The sequence below is a fragment of the Camponotus vicinus genome, unplaced genomic scaffold (assembly GCF_025532165.1).
Source record: "Camponotus vicinus isolate PSW18456_S1 unplaced genomic scaffold, iyCamVici1.0 SCAF_14, whole genome shotgun sequence".
NCBI classification, from domain to species: Eukaryota; Metazoa; Arthropoda; class Insecta; order Hymenoptera; family Formicidae; genus Camponotus; species Camponotus vicinus.
Genome location: NW_028141950.1, coordinates 8,156,841 through 8,182,110, shown reverse-complemented (window position 1 = coordinate 8,182,110; position 25,270 = coordinate 8,156,841). Strand labels below are relative to the sequence as shown.

Here is a 25,270-nt window from a genome sequence, read left to right as displayed (position 1 = left end):
GTAAAAGTGCAGCATACTAATCCCGTAAGCTATTTACTCGAGGATTATCGCAAAAAATCTATCGCTGGAGCGTTCTACGAGCACGAGTTGCATCGCGCGAATTATCCGGATGTGTATCTCGTGGAGAAAGTACTGCGCAAGAGGGGTGACGAGGTTTACGTGAAATGGCTGGGATTTGACAATTCGCACAATTCTTGGATACATAAGGACAATGTGATTTAATTCATACAAATTGTATTTATTTTTAAATTTATGAAAAAATATGTACAACATAAAAAATATACATGAAATATATAAAATACAAAAAATCTTTATTAATACATCCTTTCCAATAATCGTATATAATACAATATATGAAATACATATACATATGAGATACATATACAAAAATAATATTTCTTTATAGTATAATATCTTACATTATATCACACACTATATTACATTATATTACATTACATTGTATATATATATATTATATTATAAGGGTATCTGGTAATGTCCCCATGGTAACGTGTCGGTCGAATCAGGTATGACATATCGCTTGTCGTCGTACGGACTCAGAGCAATTTTCGTTTCGCGAATGGTATACACTTCGTGCAATTTCGATCTTATGCAAGATTGCTGTCGTGTCATTTCTATTTCGTCATTCAGACACCGCGTAATCGTCGAATGTTATCGTTCTCGCAACAACGTTACTTTTGACGCCTTTAACCTTCTTCGTATCCTTTTTCCCGTCCACTCTCACCGCGTACATTTTTGCTCTAAGCCCGACGAATTCGGTCATTATCGCGCCGTTATTTTCATCTTTCATTAAACCCGGCACTTCTTTGTTCGCGAGCGATATACCGTACGCGTTATCAATTGGATAATCGCTCGTATCAAATCAGTTGATATCGCGCTTCATATTTTCATAGACATCTTCGCTCTCAATGTGGTATATAAGACTGTCTGTGTCGGTGTACATTACCCGGCATTTATCACGATATAGCGGTGACATGTACTCATGATGAAATTCATACAAGCACGTTTTAGAAATGTCGAGTATGCACATGCCGACATAGATTGGTTTATAAAATTTCACTTCAAGTTTGCGTAATTCTATGGCAACCAAATTTTCCGAAAAGACGCTTCTACTATGAAAATTTGGTTTCGCTATCATCGCTTCTGCGCCGTATCGTCCGTCCCACTTTGTTAATAATTTTACATCGACACGATTACGCACATTTTCCATCGTCTTGCCAAATACTGCGTTATTCATCAGTTTATATAAATTTTTTTCAAAATCATTTTTCGCGAGTGTTCTAAACTGTGTATTTAATTCGATATAACTGCGAAGCCACGGAGATTGTGTAAATTGTAATACGCGATGTATTTTTGTAACGCGAAGGCCGTGTTGCGTACATTGCTGTAGGTTACGGTAGTGTATCACGTAACGCTTCTTATCGTATAGCGTTGCGAGGAGTTTGTCTTGCCGCTTGCCGGGCGGCTTGTCGCGTGTCGGGCAAAACGGTAGGTCAGTGTGCGTATCGTGAAGATGTTGCGGGTACTCGAGATCGACTTCGAGGATATAACCAGTAGGCGAATCTAACGCGATCGATGCTACGTCAAAATTCGACACGTCGTCGACCCATCGAAAATCGGCGTAAGGCAACGGTTGACACATTGCCCATCCGTATAAATTATTTACATCGAAATACATTAAGTACGACGATGGTTTCGATGGATCGTACGATTGTTGCATGTACTTGTTATTAGCGCGAGCGTATCTGTTGGAACATTGGCTCAGACCACCGCGTATACCGCGTTCGATAAACATGACCATATCGATGTCGGTAAGCAATTCGAACGTAATCTTGGTATGCTTTAACATGGCATCCCACGTGTATCCGGGGAGAGTATAATAATACGCGGGGTCGAGTCCGTAACTTTTGATGCAACTATCGCGAAAGTTTTCAAAAATATCGGCTAATAACAAAACGTCGATTTTAAGATACAAATCGCTATATTCGCCCAGCGTTCGAATGAAGAATCGCGTCCAGATATTCTCGGCGTGCGCGTAATCGCTCTCGGATATAGTTTCACCGGTCAAAGAACTGTAAAACGATTCGCGCGGTGGTAAACACGTATCTTGCAGCCTGTCGACGCAATCAATGTATTCGTACGGAAAGACGCCTTTCCGTATTAATAAATTGAAATTTTCTGCAGATAAATTTTGAAATTGTGAATGTAAAATTTTGAGTTTATCTTTCTCTAAAAAAGATGCCAATTTGTCGAGACTTGTCGCGAGAAATTTGTACGAATCGATGAAGCGTAATTTTATATAATTTTTCCAATTGTCTTGTGCGACTTTAACAGTTTTTGTAAACGAAATATATTTTTCCTTGGTTATCGGAAGTAATTCGATTTCCCCTTCGAACGCTGTAGCTATATCCTCGATAATGAAATGCGCGTCGTAACCGGATAAATTATGAAAGACTATCGGAATATATAATGATTCTTTGTAATTTAGATTACAATTTGAGTGCGCGGGACCCCTATATCGCTCGGTCAAATGACAATGATCGCGTACGCGTGTATCGTCTTCTTGCGTAAACGGTTTTTCGCATATATGACAATGCGTTGCGCTGTGAAATTTTTCCCGCTCGTCCGATGTTAAATTTACCATGGGGACATTTGTAGTCATTAAAATAGTCTTTACACGTAACGCTAAATTTTTAAGTTCTTTGGCGAACCACGCGATACAATCAATACTGCGGCGAGAATGGTACGCGGATAACGAGTCGTCGAACGAACAGTTGTAAGCTAGGTGAAATAAAATAAAAAAAGAAAAAAAAAATAATTAACCGTATATAAGAATATATTTATTTGAAATTCAACTGCTCTTTGCTCTTCCTAAATTTACACACGACTTCTTACTTTCGCTGCTCGAACTCAACTCCGCTCTCTCATCACTCTCTTCTTTCCATCACCCTCATATCCGAAATTTCTGCTCATTCCCGATAACGGCGCCCTTATCCTCTCTTCTGCGAATTAAATTCCCACTTTCGCCGAAATTCAGCCTCTTTTCGCCGAATCTAAGGATCCCTGCCATATCGATCCTTTTGATATCGACCTATGCCTCTCTTACGCTTACAGATTCGGCCATTCTGACCCCATAGTTCGTCCCGAACTATGTATTAATCTCGCATGAGATCATTTTCGTTCAATTATATAAAACAAAATCGCTTATTACATTAATCTTCATTTGGCTAAACAAATTGCTCAGTTTTAATACAACTTACGTAAATGAAATAAAAAGATCTCTCGAATTATAATAAGTAACAAACAAAAATTAATAATAATAATACTGCTAATGACAATTATTTATTCTACTATCTTATATACTAATGATTCGCATCTATTACATATACTCGAACAGGTACAAATATGTGGTTATATACTGTCTGATTCGCTCGCTGATACATTCGCTATTCTTATCCATGGTTTTATTTTATCGGCAGACAAGATAGTATTCAAGGGTTTCTGCGTTAGATTATATCCAGGAATATCTGTTACGACAAATCTATTTTTCCGCAGTACTCGTTTTATTTGATAGGGACCCTTGAATTTAGGTGCTAGTTTTTGGTTTGTTCCCGGTTTATGCTGTAAAACCTTAATCAATACAAAGTCTCCCTCGTTATATTTCGTCGGCTTTTTATGACATCTATCGTATCGATATTTATTATAATTTTGAACCGCTCGATTAACTAGCTTTGCCGTGTCTCTTAATTAATTTCGTTCATTCTCGAGATTCGCATCAATCAAAGTTAATTTTTCCACGTAATGCCGAAGCTCCTTGTCAGATGCATTTCGTTGATCATATCCAAGCAATAATTTACTAGGTGTAGTATTAACGGATTTATGAAATGTATTATTCAAAATATATTGCGCTTTTCCCAACTTCTTCGCCCAGTCGCTCGGATCATCGACAATCTTCGCTAAGGTTGATTTTAAGAATCGATTCACGCGCTCAACTGCGCCGTTTGCCCATGGTGACGCTACTGCGGTCATCGAATGTTTAATTTCATTTTCTCGTATAAAACTTGCGAAACTATTGGAAGAAAATGCGGTCCCGCGATCGGTAATTATTTTTTCCGGACATCCGAATAAATCAAATAACAATGAGAGATGCGCAATTACTTGGTCGGCAGTGGTCGATTTACATGGATATAACCAAACGAATTTAGTGTACGCGTCTACGATTACTAAAATGTATTTATTTTTATCCGCAGATTCTTGTAAAGGTCCAAAATGATCTGCATGTAAAGTATGCATAGGTATCGGGGTGATATCCACTATCTCCATTTCGCCCTCTTGTTTACCCGTAGCGATTGAATTGCTAAGACACTTAACACAGTTATCTAAATATTGTTTGACCCTGACTTTCATACATGTAAACCAGTAATGTTTAAGAATACCCTGAATTGTCTTATCAATTCCGACGTGACCTATTTCATCGTGATGAATTCTAATAATATTGTTGACCATATTCTCCGGTATAACGAACAATTGTCTGTCTTGAAAATTTCGAAAAACTAAGCCATCGACTAAGGAAAAATATTTATTATCTCTATGTTCTAAATCCGCTGCAATTTCTTTTATTTTTGGATCGGCTAATTGTTTGTATAGAATTTCATCTTCAATCGAGATATTATTAATTAGCATTACGTTGCGACTCAAACAATCTACGTGTGTCATTTTATTAGATGCGCGATGTATTAAATCAAACTGATAACTTTGTAAGAATAAACTCCATCGCGCGATACGGGAATTGATATTTATCTTTTTCATCGCTAAGACTAGTGAATTGCAATCAGTGACAATTTTAAATTTAACGCCCTGTAAATATACATGAAATCGTTCAATCGCTTTTACTATAGCCAACGTTTCTAATTCAAAACTATGATAATTTCTTTCACAATCAGTAGTCGCTTTGCTGAAATATGCTATCGGTCCAAAATAACCATCGCTTTGTTTTTGCAAAAGGATAGCGCCGAAGCCACGACTGCTCGCGTCAGTGTGTAGCTCTGTTTCCGCCGTCGGATTATAAATACGTAATACTGGCGGGGACGCTAATTCCTTTTTTAATCGTTCGAACGCACTCTTACACTTCGCATCAAAATTAAACGCCATATCTTTCTTAAGTAACATTTGCAATAATTTACATTTCAACGCATAATCTTTTATAAACCTACGAAAGTAACTACACAAACCTAAGAATCTTTGTAATTCCTTAACATTATTAGGCGGTGGATAATTTAATATTGCGCTTACATGTCTTTTGCATAGAGAGATTCCATTTTCCGAAATTAAATATCCAAGATATTCGATTTCTCGTTTTAAAAATAAGCACTTTGATATATTTAATTCTAAACTGTATTTCTTGAGAATAACTAAGACTTGCTGTAGTATAATTAAATTTTCATCTGCATTCTCAGTCGCAATTAATAAATCATCGATGTAAACCAACACTTTTCCGTCGCGTATCAAATCACAGAATATATTTAGAATGCGTTTCTGGAATTCCGCGGGAGCTTCTGAGAATCCAAAAGGTAGTCTTAGATATTCGTACTGACCGTTATGAGTCGCGAATGAAAAATATTTTGTAGAATCTGGATGTATTGCAATCTGATGGAATCCATCTTTTAGATCGAGCTTCGTGAAATATTTTTTACCGTATAAACTATCCAAATGATCATTAATTATTGGGAATGGGTATTTTTGCTGGTAAATACGCTGGTTCAACGGTCTGAGATCTACGCACATTCTTTTTTTTCCATCCCGTTTTGGAACTAACAATACTCGAGCGCAATACGGCGATATACTCGGTTTTATTATATTTCGGCCCAGTAAATCATCGATAATGACATCCACTTCTTTTTTCTCATTTACAGACATTCTTCGAGGCGCGTATCGGAAAAGAGAATCATCTTTTAGATAAACTTTAGCACAATAATCTTTTATCGGTTCTATGTTTAAATTATCCACAGTCTTAAAAGTTTCTAATAATTTATTTTTTAACGCAAAAGATATTTCCGAATCTAGATTCTCGCAGATCTTATCGCATATATTCGGCGTTTCAGTTACATCTATATTGAATATCGAATGGACAAATTCCTCTGATTCTTTATTTTCCTCAAATTTATAATTTCTGTTATGATAAATCAAAGTTATGTTTGAGTTCTGAAAAAATTGTCTTCCCAACAGTAAATCAAATTTCATTGTGCCATCCCCAACTACTAAAAAATCTATACCCAACCAATTTGGCACTCCTTCTAATTTTATCAGATCGTATCCTTTGCCCAAAATTTTTATTACAGAATTATTAACGCCTTGTAACTTAATGTTATTAGTGACATGACTTAGTTTTCTATTACTATAATGTTTTTTGTAGACGGACTCTCGCATTAAATTTACATAGCTCCCTGTATCAACTAAAGTTTCCAGCGTTGTATTGGCATTCGAACTCCGTACTTCCACGCAGGGTCGATCCTCCGACTGGGTTGTCATCTCACTCACATGAATCGTGTCCGTCAAGGCAGCTGTTTGGTCGGTCGCTGTCTCCGAATCCTGGCTCTCGATGAGATGACTCGTTCTCGCGTTCGCTGTTTTTTTCGGGCAGGCTGGGCTGATGTGACCTTCCTCTCCGCATGTGAAACAGGTTGGCTTCTTGACTTTGCAATCTTTTGCTAGGTGACCTATCTGTTTACAATTGAAACAGGCCTTGTCGCTTGTACCTTGTGATGAGGTAGCACTCTTATTTTGAAACCGGCTTTGTTCTCCGAAACGTGTGTTTGGCCCGCTTCTCCTTGATAAGGTCGAATCTTCCGTTATTCTTCGAACGTGATCGATAAAATCCGGGACATTTGTTACCCACGTACTAAGAACTAATTTCCGGGTGATTGGATCTTTTACACCGTCTGCTAACAATTCGATTTTTTCCTTCTCTGTTAATGAAAGATTTTGCATCAAGCTTAACTTCTCCTCCGCATAGTCAACAAACTTCTCTTTGTACATGTTCCACGTCCTTTGTCCTATCTTGGCGAGCGTTGCTGTATATGACTCCTTGACTTCAAAATGCCTCCTTATGTGGAATTTAAAATCTTCCCATGTCGCCACTGAATCCATAGGCTGCCGATTGTACCACTCCTGGGCACGATTTTTTAATTGGGAGATTGCGGCCAGCACAATCACTTCATCTGTAAGGCGGTACATACGTGCTGCGCACATAATTCGCTCCAACCATTTTAATATGTTTTCCTCGTCTCTTCCTGAGAAAGTTGGAATTAACTTCGTGGCAAATTTCAGCTGCTGCCAGTTTATTGCCTCTGTGTTGACCTCCATTGTCGTACCTGTGTTCCCCGAAGCGGCAGGCGAGCCTCTTTGCGATCTGCCGTCGGAAGATCGTTGGCGGTCCTCCATCACCTGTACTACTGCTTGCACGATTTCTTGAATATTGATCTGCTCGTGAGAGTTTATTCTTTGCGTACTCACTGCGACCTTTGTTCTCGCGGTAGATGCCTGAGCACATTCAAATGAGCTTCCCGATGGCCCTGGCATCGGCCGCTCCTCGTCTCGACCTCCTAGTACATTCGTGGCGCTCTCTCCTCTCTCACCACCGGTCTCCAGTGCCTGGTCCATTTCCAACTGCTCCGGCCACCCGTGCCTTGAATAGAAATCCACAATTCTATCCAAAATACCTCCGCGATTACCGCTAGTGCTGAGATTTAACCGTGAGGCTAGCGATCGCAATTGATTTATAGACAGCCTATCTATTTTCGCCCGATCCATTAACGGGTATCCTCTGTCGCAATGGCTGCCTTCCGGTCGTGCCACGTGGCAGAACTTTCTCGAACAATCTGTCCTTTCTTCTAAGCACTATCTCGCGTAAGCTCACGAATTTCTTATCCGAATGTATATCCGTCTCGGTATCCGAACCGGTATCCGAATCCCACTTCTGAATTTAAATTTACTTTAAGCCCAGCTGTAAGCTAGGTGAAATAAAATAAAAAAAGAAAAAAAAATAATTAACCGTATATAAGAATATATTTATTTGAAATTCAACTGCTCTTTGCTCTTCCTAAATTTACACACGACTTCTTACTTTCGCTGCTCGAACTCAACTCCGCTCTCTCATCACTCTCTTCTTTCCATCACCCTCATATCCGAAATTTCTGCTAGTCATTCCCGATAACGGCGCCCTTATCCTCTCTTCTGCGAATTAAATTCCCACTTTCGCCGAAATTCGGCCTCTTTTCGCCGAATCTAAGGATCCCTGCCATATCGATCCTTTTGATATCGACCTATGCCTCTCTTACGCTTACACAGTGTATATAATAAGCTATACTAAATACCTTATGATGCTGATAATTTTTTTCTTCGTCAGTCTTTGTCAACGCACATTCCAAATCGGCATAGATCACAAATGGAAGCCGCTCTTTCCTCGTGTAGTTGTTGAACTCGAGCCGCTTGTCCTTATCGCTCGGCAATCGGATAGCGCAGTCGTTTATTTTTCCGCAGTCTACCGTATGTGTCTGCAACTTGTCCTCCGATCCGAAATAGTGCAAGCATCTGTAAAAAATTTTTATCATAAGATTTTTTATTTTACATAAATTATTTTATATTAAATATATTTACATACCGATCGCAGATATATTTCTTGTGATCCTTTTTACTCAACTGTGAACTGACAAGTCGCGATAGATTTTTGATCCATGCGAAATGTCCGACGCTGTTACCATCTTGCACGTACAGCAAGTTCACATGTTTGTCTTTCTTGTGTTCCGAAAGATGTATCCAGAGAAAGATAGGGATGTATGTGGGAGGAGGTCGGACGTGTCTTTACGCCCATTTGATCAACGAGCAACAGAATCCATCCGTGGCAACGGCATTGACGCATATCCTGTGGAGAGAGCATTCACACATTTTTCAGCCTAAGGAATAATTGCTAGAAAACAATATTCGCAGACTAGAAAATTATGTGAGGCGCAAGTGGCTAGATCGGGAATCGAACCCGAGTCTTTCGCTTTCCGGGCAACTGCTCTAGACCACTGAGCTATCCAGACCTCACACCTAATGCTGCTTTTTAACACAGTGATATGCGACTCCAGAGCGATGTTGGTATCTTGCTCGATGGATGCAATGCCGATTGCCATGGAGGATCCTTGAAAAGGTCGCTCGCTGACCAAATAAGTGCCGGTGGAGGTATTCGCGTACATGCTGGCTTCCGACTGGCCTTCCGTATAAAACGGCACCGACGAGCACAACGCCGTAGAGTGACCACATCCCCCAAGATCCCTCTAGTATATATTAAAATCCCCACTGTACCAAATAGCAGTGGCGGATGGACCCTAAGATAGGGCCGGGGCAGGCCTCCAGAGAAAGATAGGGATGTATGTGGGAGGAGGTCGGACGTGTCTTTACGCCCATTTGATCAACGAGCGACAGAATCCATCCGTGGCAACGGCATTGACGCATATCCTGTGGAGAGAGCATTCACACATTTTTCAGCCTAACGAATAATTGCTAGAAAACAATATTCGCAGACTAGAAAATTATGTGAGGCGCAAGTGGCTAGATCGGGAATCGAACCCGAGTCTTTCGCTTTCCGGGCAACTGCTCTAGACCACTGAGCTATCCAGACCTCACACCTAATGCTGCTTTTTAACACAGTGATATGCGACTCCAGAGCGATGTTGGTATCTTGCTCGATGGATGCAATGCCGATTGCCATGGAGGATCCTTGAAAAGGTCGCTCGCTGACCAAATAAACGGGACGATGCAGTTCTCTTTCTCGATGCTGTACACGTTGATGGAGATATTGTTTATATGTTCAAACTTTTTTAGTTGGTTCAACGTCATCGGAAACTCAATATTTTGTACATTTAACACCGTCGTATAGTGGGGATATGAAGATTCCCGTTCCGTATGATTTTCGGCAGGATATAGAGCGGCCACCACTGCCCACGCGAAACACGCATTGTCTCTGGATTGCACGTTAACAACCACTTTCTTTGTCATAATTTCTCGCGGCAATTTAATATAACATCCCGCGCGCATAGCATTATATTTATTTACATTAACAGTCAAATTCTGTATTGGCGACAATGCCCAGCCACTGTCGCGTTCCTGAAATTCTTCTAACGATGCTAGGGTGGGCTCGATAACGCGACGCTCGTACCACTCGTGTAAATCGGACGTGCGAAAGAGTTCACAGTTTCTCGTATTAATACTTTTATTCGCGCGTTTATCACCCGACACAAATTCACCGTTGAATATAGTGTTCACTTTTACACTGTTGTGTGTTTTTATAACGTCTTGCACTTGCTCGAGCACGATGTCTTTGGCATCCTCGAGAAATTGACGAGGTTCGATATAGTTTGCGTTAATCACAGAACCGGTCAGAATACGGCTATCGAACGCGGTATCGATCTCTCGCCAAACGAGTCTTTCCGCGTTATTGTCGCCGCTGTAATCACCACCGCTGGGTATAAACTGTCTCTGCAATTGAGTCTTTGCACCTTCGAGTCGCGCGATTTTAGCCACCAGAGACTGTCTACTTCCGATCGAGAGTCGCGGACGCTTGACACGGCTGCGTTCTTCGAGCTGTTCGATAAATTCCTCGCAACGCTGCAGCCATGCAAAATACTCGCCCAAGGTGGCAATTTGGCGGGACTGCTCCACCAGGTTGCGTTCAATCTGCTCGATGTTTTCCATTTTTCATGTCTTTTTTTTTCACACTTTTAAAACACTACGTCACAGTTTTCTACGGAGCACTTGTACGTGACTTTTGCACACGATAAGCAACCGTTCGCTATCTTGAATGATAGAGAGCATATTCATACGTTTATAACGTTGAAAGCATAGGTTTAAGACATCTCCATGAACATAATGCAAAACTTTCATATATCATCATCGGCATTGTCACAATTTTTTCGTAACATTATTTCATATCTAGGATATTTCCAACGCCTATACTGCGAAGGACGCAAATTGTTCATTATCACCAATTCTACGCGCTTTCCAATATCCATACAAATACTAATGCACAGAGCTTTGCCGAGACACAAAATCTTCCGTAGAATGCTCGTCGTATAGCAGTAATAGTTATTTCCATAGCTAAATTCTTCTTCTTTCTTGCACTCGTCAAACATTCGTCTGTATATTTTTTCTCGGAAGGAGTAAGACCAGTGATAAGCAGGTTCACGTTGGATACAGACCCTTTGTCCGACAACGTGGTTACTAGTTAGTGATACGCGTAAACCGAGTTCGCGATCGCGTAGAAAATGCACCGGTGATATTCGTTGCACATCAAGTTCGTTATACAAAAATTTTTTTTTACCCTCCAGAATATCGACGATATCATCTTTACAATAATCAAAATATTCATCTTCAAAATAATCATCATCGACCTCATTATAATTAAAATTATCCATATTAAAATTAATTTTCCATCTCGCGCACACTTTACACAGTTATTCAATGTTTTTTCACAGCGTGCAAATTGGGCACATATTGCACGGAAATCTTATATACAACGGCTCGTTACAACTTGAACAGAATCGGCCATCCATCGCATCAAGTGTCTCATTTTTATGCAATCACTGTCAGCCGACAACGCGTGATCTTCTTCGTCTACTTCCATTTTTATACATTAATCGCGCAAAATCTTTCTAACAGAACACCGCTACAACCGACGTGTCGATAGGCGTTCAAATCATGTACTATGATTTGATGCGCTTCAATCCTCCTTATATATATATTTCACCCTTTCTTATCTTTGTGAACGGAGGAAGCAAGGGCGCAAAGCAGCTGAATATCGGCGCTGATGCGTTGCATTCCTTCCGAAAAAAAATCGTTGAAGATGATTCTGGGGGGCGCCATTTGTTTATATTGTTTGTAAATTCGCGCGACGAGTAATTCAATGAGAGAGAGATAAGAATACGTCGAACGGAAAAAATTTAGAATTACTTATATTGGGGGTGAGAGGGTGTACCGCGAGAGCGCAAAGCAGCCGAACATCGACGTTGATGCGTTGCATTCCTTCCGAGAAAAAATCGTTGAAAATGATTCTGGGGGGCGCCATTTGTTTATATTGTTTATAAATTCGCGCGACGAGTAATTCAATGAGAGAGAGATAAGAATACGCCGAACGAAAAAAAATCTAGAATTACTTATATTGGGGGTGAGAGGGTGTACTGCGAGAGCGCAAAACAGCCGAACATCGGCGCTGATACGTTGCAATTCTTCCTAGAAAAAATGTGGAAGATGATTCTGAAGTGTTTATATTGTCAAGTACCGGAGGACCTCATAAATACTCGAGTGGTCTATTTGTTTATATTGTTTATTAACCGGGCATATAATATTGCTTATACTTGCGATAAATGCATGGGACCACATATACTTTTTACGACACGATTTTGATATGGTGATAATGCCACATCTCTACTATATGATCTCTTACCGAGACCTCGCTGCCTCATCACAAAGAGTTTAGCAGTGCGCAAGTCGAGAGGTATCTATCAAAAAGTGAAGAAGAAGTAGATCCAAATATTTTTTTCGTTGTTCTTCTGTGTTTCGTTAGTCTCGTATAATGGCTGAAGAAGATGTTATTATCATCGAAGATAGTGATGAAGATGTGATTATCATCGATGATGATAATCAAATGGAAATTGATAATCTAGACGAGGATGATATAGAATTAGAACCCTTGGCAGACAGTGATTATGAGAGTGATAGTAGTGATGAACTAATAGACACTAAACATCGACATTTAAACTTGGATGAAATAATGGCATTGGATCAAACGAAGATGTGTTATACATCATACTACTATGTGAATGATGATGCGTCCAAATATTGTACCGAGTGCTTCTATAGATTATCATTCCTATTCTTAGAAGCTGGTTTTGTTCGGGAACATAGATGCACATATTATGAACGTTTATCTATTATGTCTTGCAAAGAATGTAAAAAATCTTTGCGGCAAATAATACCGTGCGACATGTGTCCCATTTGTACAAATTAAATAAATGGATCATGGATCATGGATCATGGATAATATTGTAAGTAACTTACAATTTATAATACATCAAAAGTCCTAAAATAAATTATTAAAAACTATTCAAATGCATGTCTTTTTCTGTTCCAGGAGCGTCCATCCCTTAGCCTCCTCCTCCTCCCCTATATATTAAATTTTATATTTTATATATTTTATATTAATTTTTATATTTTATATAATTTTATATTTTATATATTTTCAAATTAAATTTTATATTATTAAATATTTTAACACACACACACAAATGTATTATTACACTTTAATAAATTTTATATATTTTAATTGAAAAAAAATGTATTTATTTACACGCCTCTCCTTGCGCTCCCATCCCTTGCGCTATCTGTCTCGTACGCGATCATCTCGCTATCGTTCTCTCTCTCTCGCACGCGTTGTCTGCAATGCGGCTGTTTATACTTGTGATAAATGCATGGGACCACACATACTTTTTACGATGCGATTTTGTTATGGTGATAATACCACATCCCTACTATACGATCTCGTGCCGAGACCTCGTTGCCTAGTCATAGAGTTCTGAACCGTCTGCGAGTCGAGAAGAAGTGTTGAATTAAAAAAAAAATGGATTGCGTACATAATGTATACAAGGACTGGAAGACAAAATTGTTAGAGATATATTATGTATCGTGGTACTAAACATGACTTTTACGTGGAATGTAAGTATCGTTTTTGTGAATATTTTGTGAAAAATTGTGAAAAAATTTGTGTGTATTTTTAAATAGATCGTTTTATAGTTCCAGGATGAAGTCCGGACACCTGGATTTATCAATATTGAGCACCTTCAGTGGGTGCGGGCGGTGCGCCGGGCCGAGAGGGAGGACTTCTCGTATATGTGGGGCGACACCCCGGAGAGTTGCCATCGCCAGGTTGATGATATTTTCGACCTGCGGCGGCTTTTCGGGGAAGACATTGTAGAAGAAGAGGAAGAGTGGATCTCAGAAGATTGGGTTATAGAAGAGGAGGGGCAGAAGGAAAAAAGAAAAGAGGATGAGAAATGGATTGACAGATGTAAGTGTTTTTTTTTTCTTATTATAAATCTTATCGTAATATATTTCTATTAACGTAGCATCTTTTTTCTGTTCCAGGAGCGGCCCCCCTCAGCCCGACGCATCCCCCCTCCCCATATATATTTTTATTTTTTATTATATACTTTTTCTTATATTTTTATTATATTATTATTATATTATTATTATTAAATATTATTTTATTAGACACACGGACACACGCACAGACACACGCACAGACACACGAACAGACACACACACACACACACACACACACACACAATTGTATTACACACTATAATAAATTTTATATATTTAGTATTGAAAAAAAAAATGTATTTATTTACACGCCTCTCCTTGCGCTCCCATCCCTTGCGCTATCTCTCTCGCGCTATCGTTCCCTCTCTCTCGCACGCGTTCTCCTCGCTATCGTTCCCTCTCTCTCGCACGCGTTCTCCTCGCGCTATCGTTCCCTCTCTCTCGCACGCGTTGTCTCTGAAATTCCCTCCGTCCCGCGTGACGACATACCCCCTCGCCAAGGAGAACCCCCTCGCGCCTCACTCCCCCTGAGAGGACCTGCGTTAGAACCGGCATAGAATCACCTACTTATCATTTTTCAACAAATACAAAAGATGATATTCAAACTTCCGCGTTTCTGTGAATTGATAAATAATCATTGTAATATACTTCACAATTGGAAAGTCAATAACTTGATGAGTTTCTTATCACGATGTTTAAGAAGTGATATTGAAGATATAGATATCAATTATGAATATCGAAATATTACAAATTCAATAAAGGTAGTGTATACATATAATATATCATCATTGTATATAATATACTATAATATATATGTACATGTACATCTATATGTATATGTATATGTATATGTATATATAATCTCATATTTAATATTTTTTATAATGCAAAATATTATACATATCTATAAAACGTTGTCAGTATTTGGTGATCTTTCGAAATGATAGACCGTAATTGTGTGTAAATATTATACATTATTAGCTTTATTAAATATAGCTAGTGGAGATAGAGCAATAAGTATAGTTCATTTTTACAACTGCATACTTTTGTAATCATCAATATAATTTAAATATAAAATAAGTCATTAAATATAAAGATAAAATATATGTATATACTTATCCCGAATGATGTCGAAATTCATACATGATAACTGTTATAAATTCGAAAATAATTATATTATTATATTTATATATTCACAACTAATTAGGATATTATTCGCGTTTCCTCTTTCACTCATAAATTTTACAATCAGTTTGTAATTAACGGTTATATAAAATATCGAAAATTAATTATATTTCCATGTTGAAAAAGATATTGTTACTACATATATACATATATTGTTTATACATATATATATAATCGCAATTATTAGATTTCGCTTCGATTACTCAAAAATACAAATTAGATATATCATTATATTACATTGTTTACAATTATGAAAACGGATGTGATATTTTTTAATAATCAAAATTTTATGGAAGGTAAGATTAAAAAATTTCTTTTATCTTCATTGATAAATCTAATATTAAGATTAAACCTGAAAATAACAGAATCAATTTAGAAATATTCTAGAAATATTTTTTGTACATTAAGATTTATTGAATCGTTAGGAAAATAAGATAAATATTAATTTAATTATATCGGCTAAATAGTATCGACTGGACTCAGTAAGGCATCTTCTATGTTCTCTCTTAATGCTATAATATTTTTCAGAAAAAATTTGAAATTTGGTCTAGCATCCGCTGCACTCCAGCAACGTAGCATCAACTGGTACAATGGTGACGGACAATTAAGAGTCTTCGGCAACCTGCCTCCAGCAAGTACATAAGTTATCACTCTTTCATCAGTCTTGGCAATATAAGGTTGCTCACCCAACGATGTAATTTCCCACATTAATACCCCAAATGACCAAACATCGCTTTGAGAAGTAAATATTCCAATCATCAAAGATTCGGGTGCCATCCAGCGAATAGGAAGCAAATTTTTTCCTTCCTAAAACATGATTTAAATAAAAATTTAATTTTCTGATTCAAGTTGTTCATTTTTAGAATATGTGCAAAATAAAAAACATTCATTTATCTCTTGCTATATATAAATAAAAACTCTTTATATTCTATTAGGTGTATAACTAAGTTCCCGCCGCTCATAATTAAATGGCTCCAGCTGCAAATGTAGTGAAGTTAGTCATTTGTCAATAAAATTGAGTGCGCAAAGATTTCTATCAATGCAATACGTGCTCGCCGATACACATTTCTCTAATTACGAAGAAGTTCAAAAATGCATCATCAAACGATGAATGGATTGCTTAAAAAAAACAAGTCGTTCTATCGTCGCGGAATCCAACTTTTGCAAAAAAGATGGGAAAAGTCATAGAAAACAAAGGATTACATTTTGATTAATATATTTGTTCATTTTCTTATTAAAATAAATGTATTTTTCAAGTAAAAAGACGGCGGGAACTTAGTTATACACCTAACATATTACTTAAAGAAACAATGCAGGATACTATTATGATAAAAAAATGGAAAGTATTTTCGAAAGAATTCATTTTCTAGTCATTAAATTTTTTTCATAATTGTATTTACCACGCGATAATAATCATTTTTGTAGATATCTCTAGATAGTCCAAAATCTCCAATTTTGATGACACGATTTTCGCGATTTCTCGAAGATACTAAACAATTGCGACACGCTAGATCTCTATGTACGAAACGCAACTCTTCCAAGTAGCAACAACCTCGCGCAACATCTTCGCACATGGCGAGCAAATCCTGCAAACGCAAAGCAGACGAATCTGACGCTTGCAAATTTCGACAATCTCTCAAATATTTTAACAGATCACCAGTTTCCATCAATTCCAACACTAGTAAAGGAGAATCCCCATCTAAACAAACGGCCAACAATCTTAATATATGTTTGTGTCGAAAATGATTCATAAGCTTGGCTTCCTTTAACAAATTCTTTTTCTCATGGGAAGAAGCATCTTTCCGAAGCGTTTTTATTGCAACGGATATCTCTGTGCCCGGTCTTTCTAAGTTCTTCACCTTTCCTTGATACACCTGCGAAATATTTCACACAAATTTATGTGCGTACTTCATTAGAAAATGTGTAGTTTAATATCAAGTAATATTATATTTTACTTTATATTTTAAATAATTCAACAAAAATGTATAATAAGGTGCATGTTTGTTGTCTCATCTAAATTTTATATTAATTATAATCTATTATAAAAATTTATGTAATTTATATCTTTAGAAAATACATATCTGTTTTGTTGATCCAGAAATAAATTTGAAACATTGCTTGAAAAAATTAATTTTTACCATTCCGAATGCGCCGCTACCAAGACGTTTTGTAAATGTAATTTGTTTACGTGCGATTATAGTTATCGCACATTCATCCGGATTACAATGTAACATAGGATTGTAAATCCTATTGAATTGTATGTTTCGGTAAGGTACTTCATGTAGAATCGCCAATTCTACATCGGTCATTGTTGAAGACAAAAGTTGTTCATTATTACCTCTGCGATGCACTGTTATAAAATTTCGAGTTAATTATGTAATAATATATAATATATGTAATAATATGTAATATATGTAATAATATGTAATATATGTAATAATATGTAATATATGTAATAATATGTAATAATATGTAATAATATTATAAAATCTATTGCTTTTTAGTAAATTTATTCGTTTAGTTTTATATAAGTAAATTACTATTTTCAGTAAATCTCTAGATATTATATCAGATATATATGTATAATCTACAATTCAAGTCGATACCTAAATCAAATACTTACAATAATAAAAGTAGCAGACGCAGATTATAGTAACTATAACGATAAAACTTAACATCAATGGTAGATAATATTTTGTATCTGTAATTTCAGGAATATTCTAAATAACACCTATATTACGCAAAAATATAATTTTAATATCTTCGTGTGTGTGTGTTTAAAAATTTATTTTTATTTATTATAACTTTAATACAAAATTTAATTTTTTTAAATTTTAAGCCTATTCATATCTAAAAAAATTAACACATAATATCTATGCAGCACAGAATGTTACAACTACTTTGCAACAATGTCGCAATATTACAAATATATTTTCACTTCATGTACGAATACGATATTAATCTTCAAAGATAATATATCTTTTATTATATTAAGAATAGATACTACTATATCTATCATTATATTTTTCTATGCATTTTTATGTATTTTTCACATGTAAATAAATATAATTATAACGGATTTTTAAAATTTTTAAATAAAAATATAATTAGTAATGCATAATTAATTCTGTAACTAATATATATATATATATATATATATATATATATATATATACATATATATATATGTGTGTATAAAGTATTACCCATTATAAGAGTAAGTAGAACATTTAAAATAAAAAGTGATTCGTAAATAAGAGTTTAAAGTAATTTTGTATAAAAATATAACATTTTATGTTATATGATTATGTTTAAATATAATTTTGCAATATATTATCTTAGATATGATTATCTTAGACATTGGATACTTCTATTTATATCAAAATTTTAATTTAATTAAATGTTTCCAAGATATTCATCCATGGAAAACAAAAATATTTTATACGTAATATTATTAAATGGTTGCAATAAGATTGCATACTTTCCAATATATTACACTGTAATATTGCTACAATATTTCTTTGCAAAAAGCGGACATCTTAACTTCATCACAATCTTATAACAATAACTCAGCAGAGTTTCACAATCAATTTGCAATATAGCAATGTTTCAATGAAATTACTGCAATATACTACTTCTGTAATATATCCATGCAATCTTATTGTACTGTATGGGTATCTTCGTTTGCTTACCAAGTGTTGAAAAAATAAATCTTTCATCAGCCGGCCATGTAAAATTTTCATCATATTCGGGATATCTCAATATCAAGCGATACTTGTATAAAGTTCCCGAATTTAAATGTCCGATGTGATATATTATTTCTTTGTTATAATTCATTTTAATATAATCCATTGTTAGCCACTTTTCTGCTGCAATATCTTTGTACTCTAATGTACAAAAGATCGTCAGATTAATGTTGGAGATCCATGAAATGTCCATGCTATTTATGTTAACCCCGCTCAAAGTAATATTGTTTGGTTCTGAGTATATGTGAGCGATCTTGTTTAAACTCTCGTTGTACAAATCGCTGAAATTAATTGGATACACACGCACGTATATCAAGTAATTTTGTACTGGTAGCGATAAGTTAATCTTTGTGAAAAATCTGCCGTCTGCCATACGTTTCGGCACATTATACATAAATTGTTTACTCTTTTGTTGCGTGCCGTTCACTAATGTAACTGAATGCACTTCGTAGGTCACGGCCGCGCAGTTCAATTTCTTGGGTGTCATCCAATGAACTATTGCTATAGTAGGCGTCAAAGCTAGAACACTTATGTGTTCTGGGGCATTAAGCTGGCCCGAATTAGTTTTTATTGATATCACATTAGAATCGATTGGATTTATTGATAATTGATCAAAGTAAAAATTGCTTAAAGTAAACTTCAACTTGTACTCTGTAAATGGTGTTAAGTTCTGAATCACATAATATCGCTCGCACGTCTGCACATTGAATTTCTCAGACTTGTTGAGGTTGTTGTCTAAACAATGGCTTACAGAGATAGTATATACAGTAGTTGGTAAATTATATTTTTTGCATCCACTCTTTACAACCGGCTCCGGAAGATTTACAATGATGCTGTTTGCCGTTGCATTCACATTCTCAAAATTGTAAACTTTTTCGTGAGGTGTCAGACATCTCATTGGAGGATATGGTTGTAAAGATTTCTCAAAAGCATAAATTCTAGAAAATGATTTTATCTTATCTGTTTTTATTATTGTCTTTTTAACATATTCGGCTGCATTTGCGCTCTGGAGATTTGCATATTTCTTTTTCAAAACGTAGAGAATATATTGAAACGAACGTTCTCCTGCTAAAACGTAAATGTTTGTTTTGTCAATCGTCATAGATTGGAAGTAGATGTTATCACTTATGTTTTTCTTGTGTAAAATCGTATTGCACGTAGAAATGTTAATGTCTGTCACAATTATGTGATCATCAGTTAACCAGTAAATTAACGGCTCCTCATTATTCATGTCATCAATTTTTATATCATTAAACAAATTGCTATAATAAGATAGACAAGAGAATGAATTTATCTGAACCATTTGCTCATCTTTTCTATCGAGATGATATTGCCTCATATAATATTTACCATTCATCGAATCGTATAATAGGGAATATAAAATTCTAAAAAATATATAATTATTTTACTTATTATAAAACATTATTTTACAAAAACAGAAACTTGTATGTAGTAAATTTCGAAATTCTTATAATTATATAAGAACTTATTATTTTTTTTACTTATGATCTTAATTATAAAATCACGTAAAATTATAGAAAAATTACAAATATGCATAAATCTTTAATGGAAAATTATTTTTTCAGCTGAACGGTAGTAAACGTACCTTATAGACGGTGATACATTTAAATTGTAATTAGAAAGACTTGCTTGGAAAATCTTATCAAATTTAGTTATGCCATTTTCCCACATTGTTAAGTCGAACTTTACAATATAAAAGTAGTCGTCTAAGTCTTGATAGGTTATATATAGATTTCTTGCTACCCAGTCAATGCAGATATCAAGTAGATCATAATTAAAGCTAGCTATTATTGTGGTTTTATTTTCATTAATCTTCAACGTTTTCAGGACATTTCCGGTATTCAAATAAATTCTATGTTCTTGTATCGAATAAGCGGCATTTCTTAAAAATCTGAAAAAAACAAACTATAATTGTATAGTAAAAAATTTATAGTTGAGATTTCTAATTTTATAGTTATTACTACTATAATATTGATAATAATAAACTTGTGCATAATAATAATATCTTTAATTTTATAGTTAGTGCTAAAAATAATTTATGATAATTATAACTATTTTTTTATCAGTATACGTACTCTGACGTTACGAAATTAATAATGTTTAAATCCACGTCCAATATGCCGATACCTTCTATCGTTGTGACTAATAATTTAGGTATTGGATTTTCATGTGTAGTCGACACATTGATTAAATCCGTGTAAGGACTAGCAACAATTTTAGTATGCGCACGTACTCGAAAATAATATGTCGTGTTAGATGTTAGATTGTGCACCGTGTGCTCCAATTTTGTAGCTGTGATATTTTCATCGTCGCAGGTTTCTTTAAAGTCCTCGAAGAAACACTGCACTTGGTATCCTATTATTTCATCGGTAAATTCAGGTTGGTTCCATCTGTAAAAAAATAAAATTTTAGCCATTTTATATTTGACAAAATTATAACAGAATTAACATTTTGATATATTTATGTCGTTGAATTTAAGAAAAAGAGAGAAAAATGAAAGAATACAAACTGAGAATTTAGATTCCTTACCTCAATGTCACAAAAATGTCGTTTACTTTTTCTGTAAATTGACTGTCGAATTGTACAAATGCTCTGAGAGATATTGGCTTGCTCAAACTGCTTTCTAGAGATTTCAAGATCGTACATATTAACATAATTATATATAAAATTAAGTGGATTATCTCAATAAATCAGAAAGAACAATTTAATGTGAAAATAAAGAAAAGAGAAAAAAATAAATGTAAACTACAAAATATGGAAATTAGCACAGTTTTGACCTTTAAAAAAATAATATAAGAATTTCATTTAAGATTTAGAAATGTAATCGTTAATTCATGGCAAAAACGAATAAATAAGTTTTAATAAAATGACAAGTACTTTTTGAAAAATTTCTATAGCTTAAGAAATCAAAAGTATAATATTTGCGACTGCTTTAAAACAGAGAGTAGCAAATTAATAAAATTGACTTTACCTTAAATTATGACAATTTTTATGTACAATGTTATGTTTATATTATGCTTTTCCATTTCTTTTTGGACGGAATTAGAATTTATATTTTCACTACTGGAAGATATTTTTAGATTTGATTTCCACTCTCTTTTGAATTTAAATTATATTTACAATTTTTCGTCATAGATTTTGTTATTAATGTTTTATGCATTTTTTTGCAACTTACCGATAGATTCTGGCATGATAGAAATATTTCCAAGTGTAACTTCATCGACTTCTCGCTCATTTCTCACAGTATTATCAGAATGACTCCGGTCAGATTTGAAATTTAGTATATGATGATCACTTTTCTCGGACATTGAAATACCCTTCATAAAGTGTAACATACGAAAAGAATTAAGTGAATATCGTTGAAGCGGTTGTTTCTGGTGCTTTTAATGATAAATTATATAAATTATAAAATTAAACAAAAAATTGCCATTCGTTTTTTGTTTGCTTAATAATACCGGTTTGATATATACTATTCCTAAATAATATAAATTGAACGTGATGTAGTTTTATTCATATCGTAAAATCTATTTTTTATTTATTTTTTTTAAGACATCTTGTATATCAAACATAACTCATGTCAAAAATAAAATCAATCAATAGGTTAACGAGAGTCAATGAGGATTCATAACAGCTTTTAGCAAGTAGTACAAGCGAAAGTGTAGCTCTTTGCAATTATTAAAACAATTTTGTTTAACGATTTGATTCTTTCTCGTGATAGGTTAGTTAACTCTTCTCAATTTTACCGTAACTCAAATTTCTTTTCAAAAATTTGCCGATATTACTAAAGTTTTAATAACGTTTGTACTTCAAGAATAAAAAGGTTAAAAATATTGTTTCTTTATTAGTCATAGAAAATTATTTAAATTCTTTTATTTATTACCTTGTCAAGTTCTTTCTCGAATGTCGATATATTTTTAATACAAACAAATCCTGGAAATGATAGTATAAACCGATAGTATAAACTGATAATGCCTCCATAAAAATATGTGGATATAATTGTACACATAAATGGATATATGTACAATGAAAATTAATATAAATTCTAGTGATTGTTATTGAATATATTGTCGATCGACATATTAGCGTTAATAGATACAACTTGAAGAATGTTTGATGAATGGTTTCTTTATTAGACAATTTTTTTATCTCGATATTTAGTAGCTCTGTTCCGTTATATAATTATCCTTAACACAAAAAAATGATGCTAAATTTCTAAATTAATTTCATAAAATAAAATCTACATTAGTATACAACTTACTATATATCAATAAATATTATTATATATATCTAGAAAAATAAAGAAATTTCAAAAATTGAAAAAGAATAACATGAAAATCTGTTGAAGTGCCATCGTATGTATATGTTAATGTAGCAGATAGTAGAAAACTTTATTAATTTTAAAAATTGTTATTTTTAGAAATAGTAATTATATATATATATATATATATATATATATATATATATAGAAAGAGAGAGAGAGACAAAATAATACAGTCAAATTTTAAAATACCGTTTTAATTAAATTTAATATACTATATAACATCCATTTTTTCTTTGTAAACAAAATTTCGAAACTTTATCCATCTTTTTTTTACAACATCATACATACTTTTTTCTTTCATATTGAATTGTTTTGTTTTATCTTATCTTATTATAGGTAGAATATATAATTTATTATCATTCATTTTTAGTTACACTACTGCAATAACATTCAATTGTTACTTAATCAAGCGAAAAATATCTCTTACCTGCGTGAAATTTAAATCCGACCACATGGAAACACTTTCTTCGTGGAGGCTGTTTGAAGGGGTATAATCCTTCGATATAAAAGTGATAGTTGCCTTTGTGTGTGTCAGTACTAAACCGTTCAATAAAACACATAAAATTGTTCCAAACATAATTTGCATTTTTCGTAAACGTTTGCACTCAATCGGATTCCGTTGAATCCTCAATTAGCTTTTTCTCACTCTACTAATTCTGATGTGTTAATCGAATTGATATTAATTCATATATATACATATATTTTCGATAAATTCCTTAAAACTCAGTTTTAAAAAATCGCAAGTTATTATCTTCTAATATTATGCTTTTAGATTACTCTTTATGGTCGCGATCACAATATATACCTTAAGATTAAATTAGGGAATTCTTAGTAAATAAATAATTTCTATTTTTTTTAGGAGAACAAATGACAATGCAAAATGATACAAAATGATCATTTGATTGTATAGCGAACAGAGGAATATAATTATTATCAGCTTTCCTTTTTCATTAATATTATAGTAGAAAAACGTTGATAAAAGATAACCACAATCAAATTACAAACTATCAAAGAAGTTATAGAATTATAGATCTTGTAACATTTTCAGCCATATTTCAAGCACATGCAGCGTGTAATCGAATTCACTTAAATATTTATCATATCTTTGGTTTTATTAAATATATAATTATGACAATTCGTTCGTACGATTGTGTTACTACGTATGCTTTTCAAAATCCACTATTTGTACACAATTTTTTGTGATATTCATATGATGCAGTTTGAATCAAACGATAAGTAACGCGGTAGTGTGTTTCGCTAGCAATCACAATACTGACTGACTTCGAATGATCAATCTGATCATATGTTGCCATGACGTCTTATTAGCTGCATTCCGTTTGTAATTTATTTTTCTCCACGGAGATACTCGCGTTATTTCAAAGAGAATTAAAATCTTTAAAAACTGTTTGACAAAAAAGTTATATATATATATATAAAACAAAAATAGTTCTATGTATAAATAAAAATAATTATATGTATATATAATGAATTTATATGTATATTTAATGAATTTTATTAAACTTTTTATATTAATTTATTTTTGAGTATCTTCTCTTTGGCATAAGAGGCACGTTTACTATATAAAAAGATATTCTGATTATAAGAAAAGTAATAATGGATTTAAAAAATGATTTATACGTTTTCTGTGACATTCATATAATGCAGTTTAAATCAATATGTAACGTTTTTAATATAAATCTAGTAGTTCTAGTATAAATAAATACAAATTTCCAAAAGCAAATAAATAACTAAAATAATGGTACGAGTTATTTTTATCGTTATTTACATCGAATAACCTTATAATAACATATATAATATAACTTTACTTAATATTAACTTA

General features: G+C 34.1%; 2 protein-coding genes across 7 annotated transcripts; both read right to left on the bottom strand.

Annotated features, from left to right (window-relative positions):
* Nucleotides 1-7,645: 7,645 nt before the first annotated feature.
* LOC145965649 (uncharacterized) lies at nucleotides 7,646-10,755 on the bottom strand. The gene is made up of 4 exons (XM_083089306.1): nucleotides 9,817-10,755; nucleotides 8,681-8,814; nucleotides 8,394-8,610; nucleotides 7,646-7,705 (listed from the first exon to the last, which is right to left on the bottom strand). The coding sequence occupies exons 1-4, from the start codon at nucleotides 10,753-10,755 to the stop codon at nucleotides 7,652-7,654; spliced, it is 1,344 nt and encodes a 447-aa protein (XP_082945432.1). The 3' UTR covers nucleotides 7,646-7,651.
* A 4,619-nt stretch (nucleotides 10,756-15,374) lies between these two features.
* On the bottom strand, nucleotides 15,375-24,688 carry LOC145965735 (proto-oncogene tyrosine-protein kinase ROS-like). 6 transcript variants are annotated; one of them, XM_083089416.1, is made up of 11 exons: nucleotides 23,858-24,688; nucleotides 22,285-22,426; nucleotides 21,639-21,732; nucleotides 21,185-21,499; nucleotides 20,695-21,000; nucleotides 19,035-20,473; nucleotides 17,966-18,043; nucleotides 17,481-17,692; nucleotides 16,743-17,216; nucleotides 16,029-16,149; nucleotides 15,375-15,964 (listed from the first exon to the last, which is right to left on the bottom strand). In XM_083089416.1, the coding sequence occupies exons 1-11, from the start codon at nucleotides 24,014-24,016 to the stop codon at nucleotides 15,921-15,923; spliced, it is 3,384 nt and encodes a 1,127-aa protein (XP_082945542.1). In that variant the 5' UTR covers nucleotides 24,017-24,688; the 3' UTR covers nucleotides 15,375-15,920. The 6 variants fall into 6 exon arrangements, with proteins under 6 accessions (XP_082945542.1, XP_082945538.1, XP_082945541.1 ...); XM_083089412.1 differs by having other exon boundaries at nucleotides 15,375-16,149; nucleotides 23,858-24,077; nucleotides 24,577-24,688; XM_083089415.1 differs by having other exon boundaries at nucleotides 15,375-16,149; nucleotides 23,858-23,967; nucleotides 24,577-24,682.
* Between the last annotated feature and the right edge of the window lie 582 nt (nucleotides 24,689-25,270).

Coding starts and splice junctions, on each gene's coding strand:
- LOC145965649 (XM_083089306.1), bottom strand. CDS start 10,755: ATGGAAAACATCGAGCAGATTGAACGCAACCTGGTGGAGCAGTCCCGC. Junction 8,815..9,816: donor TCGAGAAAGAGAACTGCATC/GTCCCGTTTATT, acceptor TCGGAACACAAG/AAAGACAAACATGTGAACTT. Junction 8,611..8,680: donor AAGAAATATATCTGCGATCG/GTATGTAAATAT, acceptor AATTTTTTACAG/ATGCTTGCACTATTTCGGAT.
- LOC145965735 (XM_083089411.1), bottom strand. CDS start 24,016: ATGCAAATTATGTTTGGAACAATTTTATGTGTTTTATTGAACGGTTTA. Junction 20,474..20,694: donor AATGTATCACCGTCTATAAG/GTACGTTTACTA, acceptor TATATTTTTTAG/AATTTTATATTCCCTATTAT. Junction 16,150..16,742: donor AAAATGATTATTATCGCGTG/GTAAATACAATT, acceptor ATCATGTTTTAG/GAAGGAAAAAATTTGCTTCC.